This window comes from Sander lucioperca, chromosome 5, assembly GCF_008315115.2.
Source record: "Sander lucioperca isolate FBNREF2018 chromosome 5, SLUC_FBN_1.2, whole genome shotgun sequence".
In the NCBI taxonomy this organism is placed as follows: Eukaryota; Metazoa; Chordata; class Actinopteri; order Perciformes; family Percidae; genus Sander; species Sander lucioperca.
Window position 1 is genome coordinate 37617409 of NC_050177.1, and position 27117 is coordinate 37644525.

At 41.3% G+C, this 27117-nt stretch overlaps 1 protein-coding gene across 2 annotated transcripts; it reads left to right on the top strand.

Annotated features, from left to right (window-relative positions):
* Positions 1–26742, top strand: inppl1a (inositol polyphosphate phosphatase-like 1a). 2 transcript variants are annotated; one of them, XM_031293314.2, is made up of 28 exons: positions 10–148; positions 269–529; positions 6912–6975; positions 7666–7813; positions 7902–7983; positions 10707–10853; positions 11129–11219; positions 11507–11596; positions 12271–12369; positions 13975–14125; positions 14646–14752; positions 15289–15391; positions 15614–15810; positions 16009–16126; positions 16599–16695; positions 16825–16963; positions 17070–17169; positions 17599–17687; positions 18418–18499; positions 18697–18786; positions 19444–19557; positions 21774–21950; positions 22058–22213; positions 22478–22562; positions 23124–23210; positions 23542–24286; positions 24746–24879; positions 25095–26742. In XM_031293314.2, the coding sequence occupies exons 2-28, from the start codon at positions 345–347 to the stop codon at positions 25192–25194; spliced, it is 3777 nt and encodes a 1258-aa protein (XP_031149174.1). In that variant the 5' UTR covers positions 10–148; positions 269–344; the 3' UTR covers positions 25195–26742. The 2 variants fall into 2 exon arrangements, with proteins under 2 accessions (XP_035857219.1, XP_031149174.1); XM_036001326.1 differs by having other exon boundaries at positions 1–529.
* Positions 26743–27117: the final 375 nt, after the last annotated feature.

Here is a 27117-nt window from a genome sequence, read left to right on the forward strand (position 1 = left end):
TCGTTGTGACGCGTGTCGTCCCCGCTGTTGCTCCCCAGTCTACAGTGTGGCTGTGGATTGATTTACATACCCTGATTTCCGTGGGACTGGGAAGCGAAAGAGGACGGTGGCGATTCTTTCAGGAACGGAGGAATCAACCACAAATAGCGTAATTTAACAAAGTTACAACTTGTAGCCCCTTCGTCGGTTGTCTCACGCCTTCTAACCTCCGTCGGAATAAAGTTTATGCTACTTTCTCTGCGCTTCTCTCACTGGATTATTTTTCTAGTCTGGAGGAAGGCTGGGAGGTTCTCGGAGAAGTCTGGAAGCAGCTTGAGTTGAACCCGGTTTGAAGGGCTGTGGCCATGGCCGGGGGTGGTGGTGGTGGTGGTGGTGGTGTTTGTCCGTTGGGGCCCGCACCGCCGATGTGGTATCACCGGGACCTGAGTCGAGCGGCGGCCGAGGAGCTGCTAGCCCGGGCCGGGAGAGACGGCAGCTTCCTGGTGCGGGACAGTGAGAGTGTCAACGGGGCTTACGCTTTGTGTGTACTGTAAGTAACTTAGTCTTAGAAAAGAGAAGCTTGTATGAACTGTTAACTTGTGTGTGCGGCTTCGTTTGGCTTTGTTTACCAGGAAAAGTTAGTAGCTTTGCCAACGTTTTAGTTAAAGTGGTATTTTAAGGTAGTATTTCAGCTAGCACATGTCTTATATTGGGTTTTGCGTTAGAGTCACTGCCTAGTCTGTTGCACTGCCAAGCTACACAAGCTTTTCTAAGTTGTACACAAACTTTCCTGCATCGTTTGATCAAATTGTAACGTTAGTTGACGCCTGCGTTAGCCAGTGTTTAACAAGGTTTCAGCCAAACACATTTGTTTACTTTCTCCTGGAAGTCAGTGAGTGGCAGAGAGAGACTATCTGTCTGCCCAGCAGTGAAACTCCAGCATGGCACAAAACTTGAGGGCTGTCCCTGTCTGTCTTGTGTCTGATGTGGTTGCCTGCAGCGTCGTTTTTACAGGGCACTGAAACTGAATGGTGGTGGAGGCAACTACAGGGCTTCATCAGTGGTAAAGCCTTGCTGGTGTTTTAATTTAAGGCTCATATAAGATCAGTGCAGTGGTGAAGCAGGTGGCTTAGCTGAGTAGTTACACATACTATCTTCTCACACAGTATAATATCATAAAATGACAATAACCTGTATGTCAGGGCTTCAGAGTTTAGGGCCTGGCATAGTCTTTACTAAACGAAGTGATGAAACGCCCACCCTCATTTACACAAGGGAGATTTTGCCACCAATCACCCTCATATTAAGCAAGCAACATAAACAACCTCACTACCTGCTGACTTGAGTAAAAGAACGTGTATCCATACTGTACCCCAGAGCAGATGTCAAGCTTCAATACACAGACCACCAATGCTGCCAGCATTGTGTACACTCGACAATGACTCAGGCAAGACCCTGGAAAAGGGATGTTAAACTTACAAATGACCACAATGACTAACAACCCCCCCAGCTCCCACACAAAGGTAAATAGATGCAGGAAATAAGGCCTATGCCATGTGACATGGTACTCTGACATTGACTCGACCTACATCCCCTATCTGATAGTTTACCCCATGCTGAGTTAACTATTTAAAGGCTTTGTGTTAACTCCAGGGTGGGAAATACATTTTTTATAATGTGAACATCTACCAGCCGCTGACAAATAATGTTTAAATTCACCAGACTCAATAGTAATTCATTATTTTGTTAGACAGGCTCGTTCTCATGTAAACAAATTCTACTTCTTTTGTCATATAAGAACCCAGGAAAAAATAAGCCTGCAACCTGTTTTGGCTCCTGGCTTAATAAAATAAATACTGGAGACAAAAATTTAAATTTTTCATCCTTTGCTGGATGCACTAATTCAGTAGGTCACTCTATGACCAACAACATTCCTCACATCCATGCATCATCCGTTTCCGGATATATTCCCGTCTTCACCTCTCCCCTTTCACCTTTCACATCATGGACTTTGTTTAATCTCAGAAAGTTTCCTTTATGATAACTTAAGTTTGTTATAGAGACTGGCTTTAGTCAAACTTTGCTGACAAACAATGTTACTTCTTTTTACCAAGGCGTTTTGCCTCCACATAAAGTTATTAAAAAAGTAACAGTAGCATAACATTCCAAAAGTATTGCCCCATCTAAATACCCAGTCACAGATCATGTAGACCAGTGTTGTTCGATTAATATGACAGAAACAAGCTGTCTGTCTTTATAAATGATATATTTGAGAACAGGAATGAATCAGTATTTCGCAACAACCCCTGAAGATGTAGAAGAAAAGATGCAAGCATTTGAATATTATTCTTGTGAACTTGTGCTAATATTACTGAGTAAAAAAAAAAAGGAAATTAAATCTGAATCATATGTGTTAAAAATTCCTCACTGCTGAACGGCACACATATTTTAGTCGTGGCCTTAGTTTGTAGGGCTGGGACGATTTGATTCTTTCACGATCCATGGGTGCCCATTCTATTGCAATTTTCATTTATTGCGATTCTAGAAGTATTGCGATTCGATAGCATTTAGTATTGCGATTTTCTTTTCCTTCTTTAACAAAAACAAAAGTTTATTAATACACTTCTAGAGACAATATATCTACATCAACATTTCTAAAAACATTTTTTTTTTCCTAAAAAGAATGCACATCACATGTCAGTCAATCAGTCTGACACTTATTTCATTTGTAAAGAAGTACGTAACATGTATTTTCTGCTTTCTGTTTTGCTGGAAACAGATATGATGTAGTTGCCGTCAGCGGTACCGTATAAACAGAAAATATTTAGGTGAATCATTGGTATAAAAAAATATTGATTCTAGGGAAAAGAATCGATTTAAAAAAAAATAACTATTAGTTTTTCATACTGGATGCTCAGGGCTGATGTCTATACCAGGTCCTCTAGTCTACTAAAACTAAGTCATACTAGCTGGTTTTAATTCACCATAGCTGGTCCTGTAGACGTGTATTAGTAAATACATATGTCATATTTGTTAGGAGATACAATATCTTCCTCAAGCTGAAATAATCATTGTATTGTAACCTCTTGTAAGGTTTTAGGCACTTTTCTACAATTCTGTGAAACTTGCTCATTTTAACTGCTTTTAAACAGGTGACCTCTTTTAGGTCCCTGCACAAGAAACATGTACATGACTAAATGTATCTTTTTACCTGAACATTGCTACTAGACATGGCTTTTGTTAAGTTTTCCCTCATGACTTACCTACACAGACATGTGTACTTCCTTTTTGAGAGATTTGGAGAGATCAGTGTGTTTAGGAAGTGTTTCCACTCTGCTGTTGTCTGAGAATAGACTGGTGGAAAGAGTGTTTGTGCTTGTGACTTTACAGAAGCTACTCCTGGGCCAGTTTGTCTTTCGGCCTTTGCCTTTCACTTCCTTAGTTTACATTTCATTTAGCAGAATTTGAGTTTTTGTGTGTCTGCATGCAGACTTTTTTTAGGAAGTGACCACTTTGACCTGCTTACTGAGTGTGTTTAGTATTTGTGTGCAAGGAGGGTTTGGTATTTATGTGCTACAGATGGTGCAGACAAAGTAAGCCTATCTTATATGTGTGTAGTAGGCTGTGTTAGATTGTTGTCATTCACTGCAACAGTGTGATTAAATATTGAAATTTTTTGTGGCCGGGTTAGCTCAGTTGGTAGAGCAGGCGCACATGTATAGAGTTTTACTCCTCGACGCAGCGGCCACAGGTTCGACTCTGACCTGCGGCCCTTTGCTGCACGTCATTCCCCCTCTCTCTCCCCTTTCAAGTCTAAGCTGTCCTATACAAATAAAGGCCTAAAATGCCCAACAAAATAAATAAATACATATTGAAATATTTGAAAAAACAGCTTTCTAGCTAAGGAATTTCTCTAATGTTTCCAGCTGCAGTGTCACATTTTTAGATTCCGACAAGAGAGATGCCGACCATCAGGTGAGGCCATATGTTTAATTTAATCATGTGTGTATGCATCACTGTGACAGTTTCCTATTTTTCGTGTCTGGAAGATGTTTTTTATTCTTAGTGCAGCGCGTCTAAACATGTCAGGCATGGCCCTCTGTGTTTCTGTGTGTGTTTGAAACCTAGATGTTTCTGAGAAAACATTCCTCACCAGAAAGGCGTGCGAGTATGTGTACATATTATTGCCTTGTGGAGTTAGTGGGTTTGGGAATTTTTTAAATGTATACTTTTTCTTTAAATAGCCAGTTTCCAGGTTTGTGTATATATTTATAGCATTTTGTGTAGCTAACAGTCCTTCATGGCATTGTTTTGTGATCACATATTAAATGTGGTGAAGATTTGCGATAGTGTAGAACTGTGTTGTGATACAGATGTGAAGCCTCTCTCCTTTGTGATTTAATATAAATAAGAGTAATCTTATTTTCAGCCAGTCAATGGAGTGTGTTGATACAGTTTACAGTGCGGAGACTAAACTGACCTGCTGCACTTGAGGTTGAGGCATTGACATATATAGAATGGTAAGAGGTGAAAAATGGTAAAAGAAGGGTTGAGGTTGGATGAGACAGAAGAAGAGGAGGTGGCACTCTAAGCCAAGCCAACAGGACAGAGGGAGTCATTACAAGACGTACTGTTGTTGAACACACAGACACATAACACACACACACACACACACACACACACACACACACACACACAGCAAGAGAGAATTAGAGTTAAAGCGAGAAGAGAGGGTGAGAGTTTGCTAGGGTGGTGTGTGTGTGTGTGTGTGTGTGTGTGTGACCTCAGAAAACACACACACACACACACACACACACACACACACACACACACACACACACACTGTATGCTTTGGGTCCCATAGATTTCTCAGTCTCCCTCCCCCTGTTATAACTTTGCTGCTACTGAAACAATAGTATTTACTCCACAGACCTGCAGAGAATCTCATCAGCTGCCAACAGGAAGACAAACACACACACACACACACACACACACACACACACACACACTCTCCCACTACTGTATACTGCAGTGACTCCTGCGTATGGAATCTGTGCTACGAGACCTAAAATGCATTGTGTTTATAATATGACAGGATTAAATGTGGATATGGTTTCAGAGGCCACACAGACAAAAGGAACAGTTCATCCCACTGACTGTGTTTACTGCTTGGCCTTGAAAGGCAGGAGCAAATATTTATCAACTTTATACTGTTTAGTGTGACCAACTGCTGAAGTCATGACATATGAAGCTATTATTGGCAACAATCTGATAAATGAGCTGTATATAAATCAATTTAACATGGGAACTTATGTTCTCAGTGTCCTGGTGGTGGTTTATCTGGCTATGTCCCATATTATTTAACTCTGACAATGTTGGTTCAGATCTTTGTTGCATGTCTTCCCCCCTCTCCTCTGTGTGCTGTCAGATAAAAGCAAGAATACCTAAAAAAAAACACAAAAATGAATGTATTTATTGGTAGCCGAGCCACTACAGCAGGAATTGGTGATAAGCAGCCTGTAAAAACATAATTGCCCTCAGTAAGGAAATAGTCCAAAGGTTACAACACAGTGAGAGCAAATCGAAAATGTGTCATATTTTATTTCCAGAAATAGTTTTAAATTGCCAGCCTGACACAACCCCAAAAATGTTGATTTGATTTTCTAATGCTGCCAACCCATTGTGCTACTGGTGATATTGAGAACTCATCTAATCGTCAGACCCATGTTGAGCCCTGGTTGGTATGTGAAACCAGGTTTGATGATCTGTGTTGACCCATTAAGACAGAAACAAATGCAGGTTTATTCCATGTCGCTATGTCCTTCTAAGAAGGGTATGAATAATGTCACTAATTAAATAAGCTAACTTAAATGTGACACTTATGCTCAAGTCTTAACAAAAACTGGCTTCGCTTCTTATAAAGTTACTTCAGTAGTATATTTTAATCCAGTCCATGTTGTAGTTGTGTGTTTACTGTTTAGCTGTGGGACACTGACCTGGAAAGACTGGAAAAGCAGCTGAGGGGTCAGGGCAGGATGAATTCCCAACATGGATTTATCCCTCCCTCAGTTTATACAGTGTATACACACATACTGTAAATAATAAGCACAGTGTGTGCAGCACTAAAAGCATTACTTAGGTGTTAGGCGTAAGCTGCTGGGCTTACACCCACACATCTAAACAGACGCACAACCATAACACACGCATACAGTATACACACCAACAGACATAAGCCACAACATTTGCTTGGCAAATTGAACATTTTGTGTCCGGTCCACTGAGCAGACATAAAGTGCGGACATGAAAATCATTCAACTCCAGCTTGTGGCTGCAGGCGTGTAGTCACGGCTGTGCAGTCACAATGTCAGTGCATTGATCTGCAGTTTGTTGAGAGAAAAAAAACATGTGGTTCAATCAAAAATGCAATTCAGACTCTGAATAGAGTTTGATACATAGTTGTTGACTGAAAGACACAGCACAAATTATGTGAGCGATTGAAGAAAAGACTAGATCATTTTCTTTTAATCTGTATCCTATCTCACAATTTTTTGTTTTTAGTTAACAGTACTATCACTGTTACTTTACAATGTATAAACACTAGCTTCAACTCTGTTCCGCTCTACTGTATCATGCTACTGTAAGGATAAAGCCCGCTCACAACTCTGACAGACAGCAACAGGTTGAAGCTCTCTACAGCGTCTAAACCCCCCCTCGCTCTCATACATGCACACGCCCCTATCCACTGAGGTTAGGTACAAGAGAATAGTAGTAGTAGTGTGCGTGTCTGCCTTGAAATGGCGTTTTTTTATTGAATCAAACAATAGTAGTATAATAGTTTTCTTCTTTCTCTTCTCCCATTTTCTGTTTTTCACTCCATTTGCTCCAACTTTCTGACCATCCTCTCTTCCTCTTTGGTGTTTCTTTCTCCGTAGGTTTCAGAAGCATGTCCACACATACAGAATCCTCCCAGATGAGGACGGATTTCTGGCTGTACAGGTAGAGAGAACACACACACACACACACACACACACACACACACACACACTCCGCTGAGTTCAAGTGTGTGTGTGCACCAAAAATGTATTTGCTTCAGTAGCAGCTGGCAGGCAGAGATGCTTTTGTTGGCTCTAAGCTCACACTCACACTCACACTCACACTCTCACACTCTCACACACACACACACACACACACACACACACACACACACACACACACACACACACACACACACACACACACACACACACTAACAGCAGCCTCTTTGTGCGTTGTGCCCAACAGCTGTGAAGTCCCCACCATCCACACACACACACGCTCTGTCTCTCTCTCACTCACACAGACACAGAGACACACACACACACACACACACACACACACACACACACACACACACACACACACACACACACACACAACATGGTGCTTTAGACTATCTGTGTGGCCACATAACAGACATCTGCAATGTTTACCAAAACAGTTCTTCCTGGTTTAAATTATATTTAGACCACTGGGTCATATTTGCTTACACAACATTACATGTGGAACAATAGGGGCCACCAGGGATTTTAATAACATGACTACTTCTAGCTGAAGTGTTTGGGTGTTATTGTTATGTGCATAACTTTCCCTCTCTCCCTGTCTCTTGGTGTATCTCTCCTTGAATATCCTCCTCCCTCTTCCTTTCAGACATCTCAGGGCGTGCAGCCTAAGCGGTTTAAGACATTACCAGAGTTGGTGCTGTTGTACCTGCAGCCCAGCCAGGGTCTGGTCACCACCCTGCTCTATGCTGTGGACAGAGAGGAAATGGCTGTCAGCGATGACAGGGACTATTCAGGTATCACCAGAGCCCATACAAGCATACTTGCACACTCTGTGATTGTCTTCCTTTTGTCACATGTTAACGCTCCTGATCTGATTGGTAGATGGGGAGGATGAGAAGCCACCCCTCCCCCCTCGCTCTGCCTCCACCTCCACCCCCCCTGGAGCAGACACACCCACAGACAGGTACAAAGTCTCTGAGGACTTTCTTTATTGTGTCCAGTTGACAGTAATAATACTATGTGTAAGAGCCATTTTCATTTGTTTTGGGTGTAGGACTAGGGTTGCACGATATTGACAAAATGTGATATTGCGATATCGATATTAATTTCGATATTTTTAAAAATGTCGAAATGTTTGTAAAATTACAAAAGTTGCGGGAAAACGCATCAAAATAGATTCATAACAAATTAAACAAGTTGTCTTACAACACAAGGTTTATTTCAACTGACTGTCATATTGGACTGGCACAACATGAATAAATAAATAATGACCATGTCTACAGAACAGGACATGTTTTACTGGTTGTACAGTATAAAATATATAAAGAGAACAGGACACAACTTTTCTTTCACTTCTCTGATTCGTTCTGTTTAGTTGTCTCTATCTATTTCTTCACTTACACTGTCACTCTGTTGAAATATGCACACACGTCACGTGGTACGCTCCAAAGGGTTTGTCACGTAGTGGCCCCGTGCGCTGACGTGCACTAACATGTGCAAGTGGCACGGTAACTGGCCAATGAAACATGATCATAATAGCGTTTTAAGCGGGCTCTAAATCGAACACAACTAAGCCACACAGCCAACGGATGGGACGCAGCGCTCCACAAAATAAAAAATAAATTGCATACTTATTGCGACACTTTCGTTATATTGCGATAACGACATTGAGTCAACATATCTTGCACCCCTAGATATAATATTGCGCAACGTGATATTGCGATAACGATATTGAGTCGATATATTCTTGCACCCCTATGTAGGACACAAATTGTCCACTGGTGTCACTAGTGTGCTTTTGAGTGATGTCTATTTAGGTAGGAACCTTTCAATAGGTAACAGGGGGTGCTGTTAATGGGAGGAGCACAAATAGTTTTTGACCGCATCAAATCGCTACACACCGCAACGCTCGTGGATGTGTAAATGTTTGTAGATGGAGCGCTTAATGGACACATGGATTCTTCCACGTTCATTTGAAGAACATTGTGATCAATAAATGTCCATCAAAACGCAACGATGACTATTGGAGTCTGTGATTTCAACAGTAGGCTACGGAGCGGTGTAAGGTAGAATAAAGCACGTCAGCTAGTTTACTAGCCATAGACTGTTTGTTTCAAGTCCGTATGGCAGCCCCTCACTGGCTTTAAGTTTTTAGGCTTAGCCATTATACTATGTAAGCGCTGAGAAGCAAATCACAAACTACTCGCAGGAATTCTTAACCAACGTGTTAACCATGTAGTACTCACACACAATCATCTTTTGAAAACACACACAGACAAGCACACGACCGCAAAACACACACAGAGGAAGGATGTTGCTTCGCTGTGAAAGCGATTATTTCAGCTCTGCTCACAAAAATAGTATCAGAAGTATCAGTGATTATATGAACAAACAAACACATTTACAGAACACACTGTTCCCCCCATTCACTTTCACTGTTTTCTGCCACATGGCATGCACACATCATGCAGTAAATATGGTTACATATTAATATCAAACTTAACAAACACTCTCACGCACGTGTTCATTAGCAGACAAACACACACACACACACACACACACACACACACACACACACACACACACACACACACACACACACACATATTAATAAGCTCCGTTCTGCCTGTGTGCCCACATGGGTCAGAGATTATTCACGGCTTTGATGAAATGTTTGTGTGTGCACGCACATGTGTGTGTGTGTGTGTGTTGCTCAGATCTGTGTATATTAATGAACAAAGATTAGCGCCTTCCCTACTTCACTATTGTGAAGTTAGTTAAGTGGCTGAATTCATCATTCTAATATTTCTGGATGCAACTAACTAACTACAGGTAGAATTTTCCCAAAGAGATGAAAGAAGTACAAAAAATGAATGTGTTGTAGTAAACATTATCACAGTTTGAACTGTAGATGAAATCAATGAAGCTACATCCTGTTTTCCGTCACAGCGGTCCTCATTTGTACTCAGTTGTCATGGAAACGAAGCGTAAAATCGGCCATGGAAATCAGTTGTGATACTTTCCACATATGATTAATTAAATAATCCTAAATGAGTGCAAAATGCATCATGGTTGGAAACAGTAAAAGAATAAGACATCATCTTTTCATTTACACTCAACACTTTTAACAGTCTGCTGGTTTACAGACTTTGCATGTTAAAGATAAGGCTTGGTACAGGAACATGTACTAAGCTTACTACTAAGCTTACTTGGAAGCCACAGTCTGGACCATATCAAAGGATCGTAATCACAAATAAATTGGTTAAAGTTTTACTTGCAGCACCAAAAGGAGGGTTTTATTTAGCCATACTGAAAGTTTTGCAAGCAATTAAATAAATCTCAGAGGAGGTATTGTACAGTATTTCTGTAAAACCAAAAAGGGAACCTACTGTGTGTGTGTGTGTGTGTGTGTGTGTGTGTGTGTGTGTGTGTGCGTGTGCGCGCGCGCGCGTGCGTGCGCGCATCTGTGTGTCTGTCTGTGTCTGGCAGGTCAGACATAAGTCAGCTCTCTATCTTAGAGGAAATAGAGGTTGCAATGTATCTGAGTTTTTAGTAGTAGTTTAGCTGAACATTTAAAGATATATGACAGTAATAGAATAAAAGTAATAGAAACACAGCAGGAAAATGATGTGCATGTGGTGAAGATGGTTATGCATACTCATTGGACTTTATTTTAATTTGTTTTAGTGCTCCAGCAGCTAATGGCCTGAGCACAATCTCCCATGAGTACCTGAAAGGCAGCTATGCTCTGGACCTAGAGGCAGTCAAACAGGGAGCCTGCGCCCTGCCTCACCTCAACAAGACACTAGTGGCCTCTTGTAAACGCCTTAATGGGTAAGAAGGACACACCAGCACATCTGTAGACACACATATTCCATATTGGTCACAATGGCACATGTTGCACATTAAAACATACAAACAAAAATATAAACACAAAATAAACTTGATGAAGAAATGTAACAAATATAACTGAATCACTTGATTATTAGTCCTGTGTAATTCATTGTGCAACCCCAAGATGCACACATAAATATAATAAACATCTGATGTCCTATAGATAGATCTATACGTAGTAAGTTGTGGATCTCTCTCTCTGTTTCCCCAAATAGGGAGGTAGATAAGGTTCTGTCTGGTCTGGAGATCCTGTCTAAAGTCTTTGATCAGCAGAGTGCTTTCATGGTCTCCAAGATGATCCAACAGGTACGCATCTTTGTCTCTTCGTATGTTTATGTGTCTAAGTTAGAATGGAAGCAAGTGGAGGCATTCTGAGAATATACATTTTTTCACAGATGATGGAATATGTGACATAATGTCCTTAAGACACAGAGCAGCCAATCAGAATAGGTGACAGAGAGGCAAGTTCATGAAAAATGGCTATTTATTTGCTTTAACACATAGTGGGACCTATACATACTTATGTCCCATTCTTCTTTTCAAACCGCACAGCTTATATGGGTTATAATTGTTATTGTTTTTTCCTCCATCAGTCAGTAAATCATGGTGGAGACCAAGAGTTGGAGAACCTTGTGACCAAGCTGGCAATTCTCAAAGACCTGCTGTCCTCCATAGAGAAGAAGGTATACACACACACACACACACACACACACACACACACACACACACACACACACACACACACTCACAAACTCCCACACTCACACACATTTTTGGACAGAGCAGACATTTGTTTAAAAAGTATTTTCATAATGTCTAATACTAAGAAAGTCAAATCAGAAGGTGTGCCATGTAGGTCATAACAGGAAAGTAATTAAAGCTAAGTTCTTTTTTTTTTTCTTCATCATGCCCAACAAGATTCTAGCACAGTGTACCTCACCAAATTACCCTTTTTGCTTTTATCCCTGATTTGGAAGTTCAGTTTGACCTGCTCTGCCATGTTAATAAGTGACACTATTTTTACTCTGACTTCATTTGTAAGAAGGGGCTTTAGCTGCCTGGGAAGGAAATGGCCTCAATGCAATCAGGCTGCATGTCTTAACTCATGTGATGTCACTGGCTCCACCTTCTCTGCTCCTGTTAGATCACATTTAGGAAATGGGAAACTGTTTGAAACCAACACTGAAGCTGAAAACAATACTGTGTGTGTGTGTGTGTGTGTGTGTGTGTGTGTGTGTGTGTGCGTGCGCCTGCGTTGTCTGTGTGTCCTCTCATTTCTTTTTCCCTCTTTAATTTTTTTCTTGTTCTTTCTTTCTTTTAATTGTGGTTGCTCTTCTCTCTCTCTTTGTCACCTCAGGCTCTGAAAGCTCTCCAGGACATGAGTTTGTCCTCGCCATGCTCCCTTCCTCCTCTCTCCATGCGTCACAGCAAAGCCATCCCTGTGCAGGCCTTCGAGGTACAGCTACACACACGCACACGCACACACACACACACACACACACACACACACACACACACACACTCATAAAGACACACTCCGCAGGGTGATATGAGTTCCATATTAAGGCAGTTGTGTTGATGATATCATCTGTTCCTAGCTTTGGACCTTTATTCAAAGTGCCAAAAACCAAAAGCTGAAACTGAAACTATTTTTTACACCCTTTAATTAATCAGGGAAGGGTAATGTGAGAAATACCTGTAATTGTAGCAGTTATGTAAGTGAACCCATACTTATTTAAGACGCTCAATAATCTCAAAGCCAAATTGCCCCTATGGGACATTTAAGCTTGACTCCACTCTATTGTCAATTTTAAAAGCATGTTTTAAATCAAAATCTTAAATCTTTCATATTGCCTGTTTTATGACAGGAAAAGGAAGCACGGCAAAAGATTATTTTATTATTATGTGTTGATTTAGTCTGGAGGCAAACCTGAGATCTGTTGTAGAATGCTGACATGCCTACAGATTTTATTAATGAAATGCTACTATCAAGAGATGTTGGTTTCGTTTCACAGAGGACAGACTGAGCCTGAATTACAGTAAAACAGTGTGTGAGGTCATATATTCCTCAACACACTGCCAGAACTTCGTCAGCAGCACTGACGTGAGCCAACAGAAATGTTTGTTATGCACTTCCTGTGGCATCCGCAGTGGCTTTGTCATAGTACATGGTATTTGTCACTTTTGGTATCATACTCCCACTCACAATGATTATGCATGTAAATGTGCATAACTCAAATGTTGTCTATTGCGCATAAGATTATAGTTGATTTATTTTAAAAGTGTGCCAACAACATAACTTATAGACTTAAAGAGAAAAACAAAGGAAAAGTCAGAATAATATGAAAGATTCATAGTAGGGGTGAAGTGGTAAAATGAAATAACCGGATAATTATCAGTAGGAATAGGTGGGGAAAAGGGGGAGACAGAGAAGAAAGAAGAGGTGAATAATTTAAAATACTAGCTGTCAGCCAAGTGTGCATCCTCTCTGGTGACCTCCTTCCAGCAGCTTCCTGTTGCACAGGAACAGTAGTGTTGTTATGATGTGGAGATAGGTTTAAGATGTGGCACCTGATTCGCCACTAATACACAAACCCCATCACTCTCGCTATGACTCAAAATCAGAAAACATTTCTGTCTATATATGTACGTATGTATGTATATGTGAGTAGTATGTGATGAACAGAACAGAAACGGAACAGAAATTATGAATTATGATTAGAAATGTATGCAACTGTTTACGAAAACTACAATTGAGAGACTCAGGACATTGCGTGTGATCATCAATATTCCTTTTAGTTTTTAGTTTTCCAATCGTGCTATATAGATTTAACTCTCTGTTAATGCCGTAGAAGCAGCAAGCTTGTTTTGTATGTGATAACAGTAGAGGGACAGAGTGCAGACAAGTCCACTACTTTCATTTTGGAGACCCCTGGTGGTGTGAGGATATGATATGATTTGAAAGTTCTGTGCACACATCCACTTTTATAAATACACTACAAGCACCTCCAGTTTCTGTGAGTTTGTGTGTTTTTAATCCTCCTCCCCTGATACACTTCAGGTAAAGCTGGATGTTTACCTGGCAGAGCTGACAAAGATAGGAAAGAGCCAGAAGTACACTCTGTCGGTGGACGTGGAGGGAGGACGGCTGGTAGTGATGAAGAAGGTGAAGGACAGCCAAGAGGACTGGACCACCTTCACACATGACAAAAGTGAGAATTACACTCCATTTAAAATGACCCCAGTATTTTCTGAAACTGTGAGATGAGTAATCATTGTTTCCCCCAGGAAATGAGTACAGAGTAATGTGTCAGTTTTAGCTGCATCCCACCATGGAAAATGTTTAAATGTCTCTAGACTCCAGGGCAAGAGATGAAGTGTATTTTTTATATCCAAGCCAGTAATAACATAATATTCTTGATGGTATCTGTCAACGCGGTCTCACGGCAGTTGGTGTAATTGTCACGTTATTTTTAATCTATTGATTCGTGTACAACAACACGTTTATCTTGTTTGAGGTAAAGACATGAAAAAATATATGAGGATTTAATGGCTTTTCATCGTTCTCCTTCCTTTAATTTAACCGACTTTAACCCACTCAATCTATTGCTTGACCTTGCTTTTTTTTCTGCATTTCTCTTTCCTTCTCTCGCTCTCTCTTCCTCTTTCTCTCTCTCTCTCTCTCTCTCCCTTCCTATCTCTGACCTTCTGTCTCCCGTCTGTCTGTCTCAGTCCGTCAGCTGATCAAGTCTCAGCGGGTGCAGAATAAACTGGGCATTGTTTTTGAGAAGGAGAAGGACAAGAGCCAGAGGAAAGACTTCATCTTTGCTAGTGCCAAGGTCTGCACACACACATACACACTCAAACATTGCCTCAATCATACACTTGTAGATGTAAAGCAAAATAATTTACAGTTACTCAACCATTCACACTTACAGACACATTCATATTCAAACTGATAAGGAAATACTCTCACATATCTCTTTTATTTGTATATTCATAATCAGATGAAGGACACTAACAGATCCAAGATTTGTGGCAGGGACCCACACACAAATCTCATCTATGAATTCAGCTTCCACTGACACCCCTGCTGTAATGTGATTCTCAACTCTGCATTGCTATTAGAAATTTCTCTTTTAATGAAGAAAACATGATGGAAAATACCAAAGAGTTGTCTGCCCACAGTGCTGTAAAAGAGAGAGCTGTTAAGTAATAAACTCATATACATTCAAATGTTTGAAGGTTTAATGGAAGCCCACAGATTGTTAGTCAGCTTGTAAGGGTTGCTACTTAAAAACAAGGTGCCCTTTTGAGGCAACTTCCACTCACAGGTGTGTGTGTGTGTGTGTGTGTGTGTGTGTGTGTGTTTCAGAAGCGGGAGGCATTTTGCCAGCTGCTGCAGCTGATGAAGAACAAACATTCCAACCAAGACGAGCCAGACATGATTTCCATCTTCATAGGCAGCTGGAATATGGGTTAGACACACACACACACACACACACACACACACACACACACACATTATTTGTGTGTTTAGATTAATTTTTCTTTTCAACATAACATAGATAAATAGCACACATTGACTTAGGTATATATGTTCATATGTTGCGTTGAAAAAAAAAAACACATGTATGCATTTCCAGAACATGACATTAGTATTTTGGAAGAGAATGTAACATTTTGGTCTGTGTCGGTAGGCTCAGTGCCAGCGCCAAAGTCTCAGGCCTCATGGGTGTTGTGTCGTGGCCTCGGGAAAACTCTAGACGAGATGACGGTCACCATCCCTCATGACCTTTATGTGTTTGGAAGCCAAGAAAACTCTGTGTGTGATCGCGAGTGGGTGGAGTCACTACGTGCAATGTTGAAAGAACAGACAGAACTGGATTATAAACCGGTGAGGAAACTAAGATCACATTCTTTGATTACAGTAGTGGTTTTTGTGCCTTCTCACACCTAACTAACTTAAGTCATGAGGGGGGTTTGAAGAAAAAGTGGAGATGTTACATTTAAGAAGGTTGAGGCAAAACTGAAGCTGAAAGAAACAATGCCTATAGGTTCCTCACTGTCTGTTGTTTGTTGTCATTGGTTGTAGATCGCAGTGCAAACTCTGTGGAACATAAAAATTGCTGTGTTAGTGAAACCTGAACACGAGAACCGGATCAGCCACGTGGGAATGTCCAGTGTCAAGACCGGCATCGCCAACACACTGGGTAACAACAGAACTCAGTGTTCAGATTTAATTTTTCCTTCACATGCTTTACTTCATGGTCAAAATCTAGAGGAAAATATGAACAATGGAATAACAGCACAATTAAACACTGACTTTTCTGTTAACAAAGGGGCAATTAAAGGGGTCATTATGGATTTTATTACTGCAACTCTTGTGGTCACATGAAAGACATCTGACTTGAATTAGGAAGAAAACCTCTGGTATCTGTATGATTAAAATGCCATGACATTCATTTAAACTCTGTAAAGTAAGAGAATGAAACTAGATTTTATCCCAAACTAAATATTTTCATAGCAGTGTGCCTTGACATTTTAGTGTGATTCATTTTCACAACTGGATCAAAATTATTCATGTTCTTGGTTTTTATTTTCAATAAAGTAATACTTGTTATACTGTCAATTACTTGCCAATCATATATTCAGTTTGTAAGTTAGTTTTGACGTTTGTTTTAGGCAACAAAGGAGCTGTGGGTGTGTCCTTTATGTTCAACGGGACATCTTTCGGCTTTGTGAACTGTCACTTGACATCAGGGAATGAGAAGATTGCCAGGTACCTACCACAGTTAAACACGCACATTATTTATGGCTTTATGGCTTGTACCTAACCCTTACATTGCAATTTGACTTGTGGATATACTGTTACTGTACCTGTGACACATATGACCTTTGACACCTACAGGAGGAACCAAAACTACCTAGATATCCTCCGCCTGCTGTCACTAGGAGACAAACAACTGAGCTCTTTCGACATCTCACTGCGCTTCACACACCTCTTCTGGCTGGGAGACCTCAACTACAGGTTGGACATGGACATACAGGTGAAGCAGAACACAAACACAGGCACACATGCACAGAATGATGAAATGCAGCAGATCTGGGTGACACCTCATTTTGTGGTGCTGTCTCTTTTGTGTCTGTGTGCAGGAGATTTTGAACTACATTAACAGGAAGGAGTTTGATCCCCTGCTGAAGGTGGACCAGCTCAACCTGGAGAGGGAAAAGAACAAAGTATTTCTACGCTTTGGTTCGTATGCCTGCGTTTCTCCCAGACTTCTGTCTTACAGTACTGTTTACCTCCTCTCTCTGTGCGTAATGGAATATATATTGCTTTTACGTCATATGAGATTAACTTTAAAATGCAGCCTGCTGCTGGGAAACATTGCTCTCTGTATCACTGTATCACACATACTGTAAATGTGTCAACGCAATCAGCAGTCTGTGATGAATATGTATATTCATGCTTTAATACAACCAATCAGTCAGCTCTTGCAAAAAGCAGAGTAAGAGAGAGGGGCTTTCTTTTGTCTCGGCAATCGTCCGTTCGTTTTAGAATTATAGTAACATCTCAAATGTGTTAATGGGATTTATTGATATCTTAAAATCCTACACGTTGCGCCTTTCCACTCACCTGCTATGAGTTCTAAAAAGTGAATGTGTGTCTGCTTGCTTGCAGCGGAGGAAGAGATCTCATTCCCACCCACCTACCGTTATGAACGTGGCTCAAGGGACACATATGTCTGGCAGAAGCAGAAGGCCACAGGGGTATGTTCACTAAGGGCGTTTTCACACCTATAGTTTGTTTACTTTGGTCCGAATCAGTTGATGAGTTTGTAAACTTGGAGCGGTTTCCCCTTGGTTCGGTTTCGTTTCACACCTGGAAAAATCCAAGCGTACCGAAATGCGTCATTACAAATCACGCAGGAACGTTCACCCCCCTTATTGGTCAGAATAGGGGGATATGGGGGAGTGGTGGCCTAGAGGTTAAAGAAGCGAGCTTGTGACCGGGAGGACCGACAGGATAAAATCTGGGTGGGGAAAGTGAAAGAGCAGTGCTTGTCCCTCCCTCATTACCACCACTGAGGTGCCCTTGAGCAAGGTCCTTAACCCCAACCGCTCCAGTGGAGCTGCTCAGTGGCCAGCAGATCAGACTGTGGTTGTACTGGGCAGCTTCCAGGTGTGAATGTGTAACTGTGTGAATGCAAATGAGAATTTGTTCTCAATCGACTTACCTGGATAAATAAAGGTTAAATAAAAAAATTTAAAAAAAGATGTGTCTGTGGCGGGAGGAAGAAAATAAATACAGGAAGAAGGTGCTGTGTTCTGGACTAGTGAATATTTCTTGCATCTCCATGGTAAAACCAGCTCATTTCATTTAAATCAGACATTGTCACCGAGACTTCACTCTGCTGTGCCGCTGTCTGTCTCCAACTTTAGTCAACATTTTTGTCAACTGATAAATCTGCTGTGTCTTCTGCTTTTCTGTCGGTCCCAGATGAGGACTAATGTTCCATCCTGGTGTGACAGGATCCTGTGGAAGTCATACCCAGAAACACACATTGTCTGCAACTCCTATGGTGAGACCATCAGCAGAACAACACCCAACACACATTTGTTGGAATTCAGTGTAACAGAGGCTCTTTTTAGCAATTATAGCAACTGGGTAAAGTGGGTAATTTCACCCAAACATCATAAACCTCTGTATATGGATTTTACAGCAATTAATATGATGTATCAACAAGGAGACTTAAGTATATGCTCTTTTGATTGCCAGGCTGTACAGATGATATCGTGACCAGTGATCATTCCCCTGTGTTTGGAACCTTCGAGGTGGGGGTGACCTCCCAGTTTGTCTCCAAGAAAGGTACGAGTGGATATAGTTAAATTCTTCCGAAAATCCTTGAAAATTGAATTTTCTTTGTTAATTTCCTCTTCCTGTCGATTGCTCTCCCTCCTGGTCTGACTATGTCTCTCTTTTTTTCGGTTCTTGCTTTTTTAAGGCTGCGGATAGACTACGTGATTTGGCAATAATGGCTGATTTTCAAAATAGAGCGGACTTTGTGCATGTTTTAGAAACTTAATGATGGTTTGTTTGTTTTTTTCAGCTCAAATCTGGACAGTTTATGATGTACTCCTGTAGTCTGTTAAATGACTCGAAGCCGGATAGAAAGCAGAAATAGGACAGAGAGAAAATGATACAGCACCCTGTTACTTATTCTCTATGTTCAAGTAGCATCACAGCTAATGTTTTAAAGTTAATGTAATGTATTGTAATTGAATACCAGTTATTAAGTGCAAAATGATTCATCTCTTCACATTCACGATCTGGGATATTTTTTTGGCTCAAATTTTCTGCGTTTTTCTTTCATTAGCAAAATGTCACATTTACAAGTAAATGTCTAAGTTGATTCCTGTCCCTTGTATATGCTATTATGCTTCACCTACTCAGATCTTCCTTGTCTACCCCCCCACACACACACCCTCCCCATCCCTCCTGGCCACCTGTTTCTGTGCTGTATAGGTCTGCCAAAGTCTTCAGAGCAAGCCTACATTGAGTTCGAGAGCATTGAAGCCATAGTGAAGACAGCAAGCAGAACCAAGTTCTTCATTGAATTCTACTCCACTTGTCTGGAAGGTGAGAAGAACTCATTCACACGTCCAGACACCCAGCAGGAGGGTCCGTGTACTTGGTGGCCAACGGATTTTCGTTTTGAAAGGAAAAAAACAAAAACGAAAAACGGCCAGTTTCCCAATTACCATTAGTAAATAGGAAAACAAAAAACGGAAAACAACCCATTATTCGTTTTTTGTTTTGATATTAGAAAACGAAAAACAATCTCGTTATCCGATTGTCTTTGATGTATTTGTAGATGGAACTCGGAAATTAAAATACGTGTGTATAAGTCGTATTCCTTAATTTTGCATTGGTATTTTTTCGTGACCCGGAAGTTACTCCCGCCACGCCAAGACCCGCCCTTCAATAGCATTTATTGGCCAGTACCGCCTGTAAGATCCGTTCTGTGCATGCGATTTACAGTCTATGTTTGTACCATGTGTTAACCATGGATGTATTAAGTGAACACGTTAACACTTTACGACCAAACATTACAACTTTTTTATTAAATCTTTATTATACAATAGTCATAGCTACAAACATTCGAAACTTGTCACTGATCCAAAACCGTGTAGCGACATCGTTGTTGTGTTGTTTACGTTAGTTTTTACCTTTAATACTTCGTCTTGACTAATAACCATAGACTGTCTATTATTAATGCGATGAAGTGTAAACGTACATAAGTGTCCTTTTGAAGATGGGATGACAGCTCTCCCAGCCACCACTGCTGTATACCACTATAGTAGCTACATGCCAACGGCAGTAAACACTATAGTAGCTACATGCTAACGGTCATTTTAGCTGGCAATGTTGTTAAATTCTCCCCAATTCCGGGTCACATTCCTGCTGAAACATGTCCGATTGTGTAGTGTTTGGTTCAGAAGCCTTTATCTGTGATTTTTGACGTTAGAAAGTGCTGCTTCGTTCCACTACAATCTAACGTTAGCATACTCATAGCTAACTATTGTAGCTGCATGCTAACGCGACATAGCGGAGCATATAGCTAGCTATGTACGTATGTAGCAGGACTTTGTACCGTAAAAATCACCAATAAAGGCTTCTAAACCAAATACTAAACAAATACAAATACAGTAAAGTGACCGGAATTAGGGGTGAAATGTCCAGCATTGAGCTACATAATAGTTTGCTAGGAGTTAGCTGGTCTCTCACAGAGATCTCATTTGTAGCCCTGTTTTACCGGATACTTTCATAAAAGTACAAACACAAAGTGAGAGGTATACACATGCTTAAACTTTATTAAAAGCATGGTTAACTGAAGCAGGACGGAGTCATGACTTAAAACACCAAAGCAAGGCTTCTAGCTCAGGCTAGCTAGCGTTAGCAAATTACCTTCAAAGTTGCAAAGAAATGATGAAACGTAAAATTTGAAGCCTTTATTTAATTTGCTACATGGTGTTGTACTGGATGGCCAGACGACCCTCCGTATATCATTAACAGATACTTTAGGCAACTCCAGCAAACACCTTGTAAACTTCATCTTTGCCATCATAACGGTCTACTGTCACTGTCTAAAGTTTTCTTCCGGTAACCGGGAATGTCCAAACATCCTTATGCCAATGCGTGCATAGAGCTGTGAAGTTTGCCGGTGTTCGCGCAAGCGTAGAACTGATCAGGCAGTGCACAGAACGGATTTTACAGGCGGTACGGATCGGGTACTGACAAAGGAATAAGATTTATACACACATTTTAATTTCCGAGTTCCATCTACAAATACATCAAAGACAATCGGATAACGAGATTGTTTTTCGTTTTCCGTTTTTTAATATCAAAACAAAAAACGAATAATGGGTTGTTTTCCGTTTTTTGTTTTCCTATTTACTAATGGTAATTGGGAAACTGGCCGTTTTTCGTTTTTGTTTTTTTCCTTTCAAAACGAAAATCCGTTGGCCGCCAAGTACACGGACCCAGGAGATACAGCACAGACAGGTTTTCTGTAAGACCGAGTGGATGTAGTAAAAAATGTATATGTTTCTTCTCCTGGTATCTTTCTCCCTCCCTCCCTCCCTATCTCAGGCAGTCAGTAAACCTTTAAACTCAAATCCATTTTTGACCTGTGCTGCATCCCCGCCTCCTGCCCACCATGTACTTTTGAATGAAATGCAATAGAAACTTCTACCTTCTCTCCTTCCCACCTCTCCTTCCCACCGTGTTCCCTTTGTCCTCTCTCCCATCCACTCTGCCCTGCATTTCTCTGTCTCTCTGTCTCTCATCTGCAGAGTTTAAGAAGAGTTATGAGAACGACAGTCAGAGCAGTGACAACGTCAACTTCCTGCGCGTGGGCTGGTCCAACAAGCAGCTAACGACGCTCAAACCTCTTCTCTCAGAGATCGAGTACCTGCAGGACCAACATCTGCTGCTGACTGTGAAATCACTGGATGGATATGAGTCCTACGGTATAAAGAGAGTGTTTGTGGTGTGGCCGTGGAATTCTTTGATGTTGTTTTAGTCTGTCAAGCAAGCAATGTGTGTGTGTGTGTGTGTGTGTGTTGTTCCCTGCTAGGAGAGTGTGTGTTGGCTCTGAAGTCTATGATTGGCAGCACAGCACAGCAGTTCCACACCTACCTGTCCCACCGTGGCGAGGAAACAGGAAATATCAGGGGGTCCATGAGGGTCAGAGTCCCCTCCGAAAGGATGGGAACCAGGGAGAGACTCTACGGTAATGCTCTGTATATGTAACTGTGTGGTGATAGTCTGGTATGCTGTGCAGACCCACAGGGAACTTGAAGAAGAAAGTTAAACAGACATCAATTAAAAGGAATCAGCATTTCTAGCCAGAGAGGAGAGAAGATGTAAATGAAGCAGTTGAGACAAAAGAAAGGACTTTTAAGCTTCAAGAATTTGTAGTCGTGAATTCTCCAAATGATGCAGTTTGATGTTTGACTTGTGTTAAATTCTACAGCTATTTTTTATTGTATTTCAGAGTGGATCAGTGTGGACAAGGATGAGACGGGTGGACCTAAAGGGAAATCCACTTTGGTATCCAGAGTGGGACATGAATACGTCAAGTCAGTACACTCTACTCTTTTAATTTTGCACTTAATGTAGTTTTATAGTAAAAAGCTGAATGTTTTATTAAAATTTGCACACATCCTTCAGAGAAGATTATTCTACACACCACATTTTTTGTTCTGTAATGTAGATATTTACATTACATTGGATGTCCTCATAATCAAAGATAAAATGGGAAAAAAATGCTATTGTTGACCAATTTAGAGATTGATGTTTTGCTTGAGTACCATTTAACAGTAGTATTTTTTATATTTAATATTAAAATATTTAAATTTTATATTTAGTTATTCTTTTTCTTTCTCCTTTATACAGTTTAATACAGCAGACATACCATCATCATGTTGTCTTTAAAAATAATCATAATATTGTAATGAAAAAACTATTGATCATGTTGGGCATTTGCCTGATGAAGAATGGTTGAAATGTTAACCTTTTGGGAGCTTTAATCTTAACCTTTGTTGAATCTGATATCTTGCACCTTTCACCAGGGATGTGCACACACACCTTTCTGAATCCTCTGTTTTGTCCCACGTGCTGATGTTGTTGTTATGATGCAGGCCATCTGTGGTTCGTAAACAGCTTGGAGAGCTGGGAAAAGTCAGTGAGGAGGGAGAAAGGAGCAGTAAAGAGGAAACTGCTGCAAGGTACTGACACATTTATGTAGTTTATACCCACTGACCAGCAAATACACATATTCAAGTTAACCACACAAAAGATACAACCGTGGAAAATTTTTTGTTTTGGAAAGATCAACAAAGCATTTTTTCTAACCCTAACAAAAAGTGAAAACCATGAAACATAACAAGTTAAGCCATCAAGCCCCTGTTCTGTGTGTGTGTGTGTGTGTGTGTGTGTGTGTGTGTGTGTGTGTGTGTGTGTGTGTGTGTGTGTGTGTGTGTGTGTGTGTGTGTGTGTGTGTGTGTGTGTGTGTGTGTGTGTGTGTGTGTGTGTGTGTGTGTGTGTGTGTGTGTGTAGGCCTAAACAAGATGCACCAGACGGTGATCCAACCATCTGCAAGAACAGCTACAATAATCCCGCCTACTACATCCTGGAGGGCGTTCCCAACCAGTCGGCAGCTGCTCTTTCGCCAGAGCTACTCCCATCTCCTACCTCCGCAAACCCCCAGGTAGCTAAAGCCCCTCCTCCCTCAGCTGGAGCTCGAACCAAACCCCCCTTTGTGGCCTCAGGGCCCTCTCACCCACGCAGACCCATAACGGGACACCCGGTCCGCGCTATTAGCGAGGAGGGCTCCTCAGAGGACGATGGAGGCGCCTGTGGAACAGGAGCGCAGGGGGTAGGTGTGGGAACAACAGTTGGAAGCACACTGAATCGACCCCCTCCTGACTTCCCCCCTCCTCCTCTCCCTAAGGGAGCCCTGGAGATGGTTGCAGAGGCTCCGTTCTCCAAACCTCGCCCTCTTTACCCAGACCTAGCCGAGGTCAGGATCCCAGCAGCCAGTCCTGCTGCCCCGCTGGCCCTCGGAGAGGGTTTTAGACGAGGAGGAGGAGTTGGACCAGGGGCGTTGGACGACCAGTCGTGTTCTGTGCTCCAGATGGCAAAGACACTGAGTGAGAGTGAGTTTCCTGGGCAGCCTCCACGCGCTCCGTCTGCGCCGCCACCTCTTAGAGGGCAGCCGATGGGTTTAGGTCTGGACGCCTGCCGCACCTTCCCACCCAGAAATGCCATCACAGAGAGTATCGCAGAGGACATGCCTGAGGAGGTGAGCCGTTCATTTAAATTCTCATTCAGTGGCTCTTTCAAGGTTTTTTCTTTTATATATAATGCAATTATTAATGGTTTGGCAGGTGCAACGAGTGTAGCTGTGACTTGTTTGGGTTGTTATGGGTAGTTTCTCCATCCCAGTTTGTGTAGTATAGTTTTCTCACAAACCCAGAAGCTCTCTTCAACTTGGCTGTTACCCAGCTACATAGCGATTTCATAGCATTTTACGTATGTTCATACAGTCATCTGTACAATTTTACCAAACCATCTTGATCCCTTTTCGTCAAAGTTTTAGCGCTTCCTTTTTGGTGTGAAGAAAAATAGAGCCCATCCCAAGATAGGACTTTGTATCTTTGTCTAGTGACATTGTTGGCGTGCGTTCTGTTCGAGGTGTGACAAGCTGCGATGATCCTTCATCCATTTTTAGCTGATTCTGTGCTTCGTTTCCCCTGCACAGGCACTTTGGGGAAGCAGTAGCTCGTCTTTGTCTGTTGGGGAATCCTCAGTGGGGGAGTGGTTGCAGAGACTGGGACTGGAGAGGTATGAGCAGGGTCTTCTACACAACGGCTGGGACGACCTGGAGTTCCTCAGGTGCATACACTCACACACTCAGAAATGTTGACAGTCACGTTCTAGCGGGTGGAAATAAAAGCTTTTGCTTCACACCGAAAATAGTTTACAGCAAAATCTCCAATTTATGTGCAGAACGTTGACTTGGTGGGATTAATAATACATCTCTACTGTTAATATTTTGAGTAAACCATTACTGTTAATTAATAATTAATTAGTAAGGCTTGTTTTTCCAGTGACATCACTGAGGAGGACCTGGAGGAGGCGGGAGTGCTCGACCCCGCCCACAAGCGAATCCTGCTGGAGAGCCTCAGGCAGCAGCAGCAGCAGAAATAGACTGGTCCAAACCGGCCTGGTACCAGAACCGGGTCCCAAGAGGCCAGATTTCATCTGAACTGAACTGAACTGAGCTGAGCTGGAATGTGCCAATTAATGCCAGACTGTGCCTTCTGAGAGAAATTGCACTCCATTTGTACTTTAAAAAAAACCTTGTAGAACCACCATGGTTTTTCACATGTAATGTATGTGCATTGTCGTTGTCGTAGAGGTGGCCTTATTTAATGAGAATCATGTCAGTCCTTTAAGCGTCACTACATAACCCTCGGCTTGAAACCTAGTGAGAAGATGCAGGATGAGATAATATTATTCTGGACAGATAGAATTGAAGATATAGAGCAGCTGATGCCTTGATGTTGTACCATCACTTCTGACATGCAGCTTCAAGCTAGCATTAAAGCTTATTTGCCTTTCTTTGTCCTGAGAAACTTTAACTGAGGAGTGACAAAGTTTAAGACTCTTCAGCTATGGGGAACGCAGACTTTCAAGTATGAAAAAAACATGAAAAGAGGGCTTTTGGGGGGGGGGGGAACCAGAGCCTTGAAAACACACCGTCTGTGTTTTGCGGTTCAGACTCTTTTAACGTGTTCCACTCTTAGTCTCTGTTTTGAGTCTCTGTTTTCCCCCCATCAATAGTCACAGTTGGGGAAACTGTGTGGGAATTTGTCAAAAGCGCTCAAGTGTAATGTCAGCCCACAGCTCGGACAGAGGAACATCCTCTCTTCTGTGACGGAGGCGGACAGGAAGTAGTGACAGGAGAGGAGCTAGCCCTGACTCATGTCAGACTGAAGCCAGCTCCACTTGCATTTTCTCAAATTTGTACTTTTGTGTTGATGTTTGTGCCACTGTTGTTTAAATGGTGGCATTTATTGTCTCAGTGTCTCTGCATGTGTTTATGTTTTTATGTTTTATTTTTTACGATAAAGGGAATATGGAGCAAACCAACCAAACTGGTCCTGTTGGAGCTAAGAGTGCATATTTCATAACATAGCATAAAAGGACTGTGCTAGCCATCAGCACCCCTGGTGGTGATCTGTTCACACTCAACACTGACATTTCAGCTTTTTTTTTAATAGATTATGTTAATAGAATGTTATAAGAAGTTGAGAAGTTTTCTTCAAAAATCTGTAAGTATCCTTAAACATTGACAAATGACCCATGCAGCATACAGATTCTGTATTTGGTTAATTGGCCAAAAAAAAAATCAAGTAGATAAGGTTATACAATCACAAGTATACATGAGGTGATGGATGCCGTACCAAAGGAAAATAATACTCTGAAGGTTTTACCCAGCACATTTCTCATGTTCCCAATTTCATTGTCACTGAGGACATTTCATTTCAATTTACAGAAAACGGCAAATCTTATTTTAGTATTATATATAACCCAGGTTTGATGGGCTTTATGTCACATCTTTCACTCATTTCATTTTAAATTGTGTAAATTGAGTGTTCAGGGAATTGGTTAACATAGCCAAATAGATTTACTAATGATTATTATAAACAAGATTTACTAAGCCATCATATTGTCATTTGTAAATTTTGTCAACAAACCATTTTCCGTGTAATACAGTCCAGAGTTTTTTTTTTTAAGACATATTTTGTACAGGTGGTAGAAGATGTCTCCTCTAATGATACACTAAAAACACAAAAGTCATGTTTCTGCAGGACACAGATGGTTTGAGGGCTGTTGTTGATCCCTGATGTAACCAGCAGGTGGTGCTGCTACTTCAAAAACCTAATCAGTAGATGCTGACTGGAAACTTTGGGAAAATAAGACAACCAAGTCATGTTCAGTGAAAGGATTTGGTTTGTTTATATACTGTTCTTGAATAGTTAAATATCAGAGAGTTAACTTACCTGCGAGTGTTGAAAATGCCTTTATTTGTTCTTAATTTAATTCCTGCCTTCTCTTCTGCCCTTG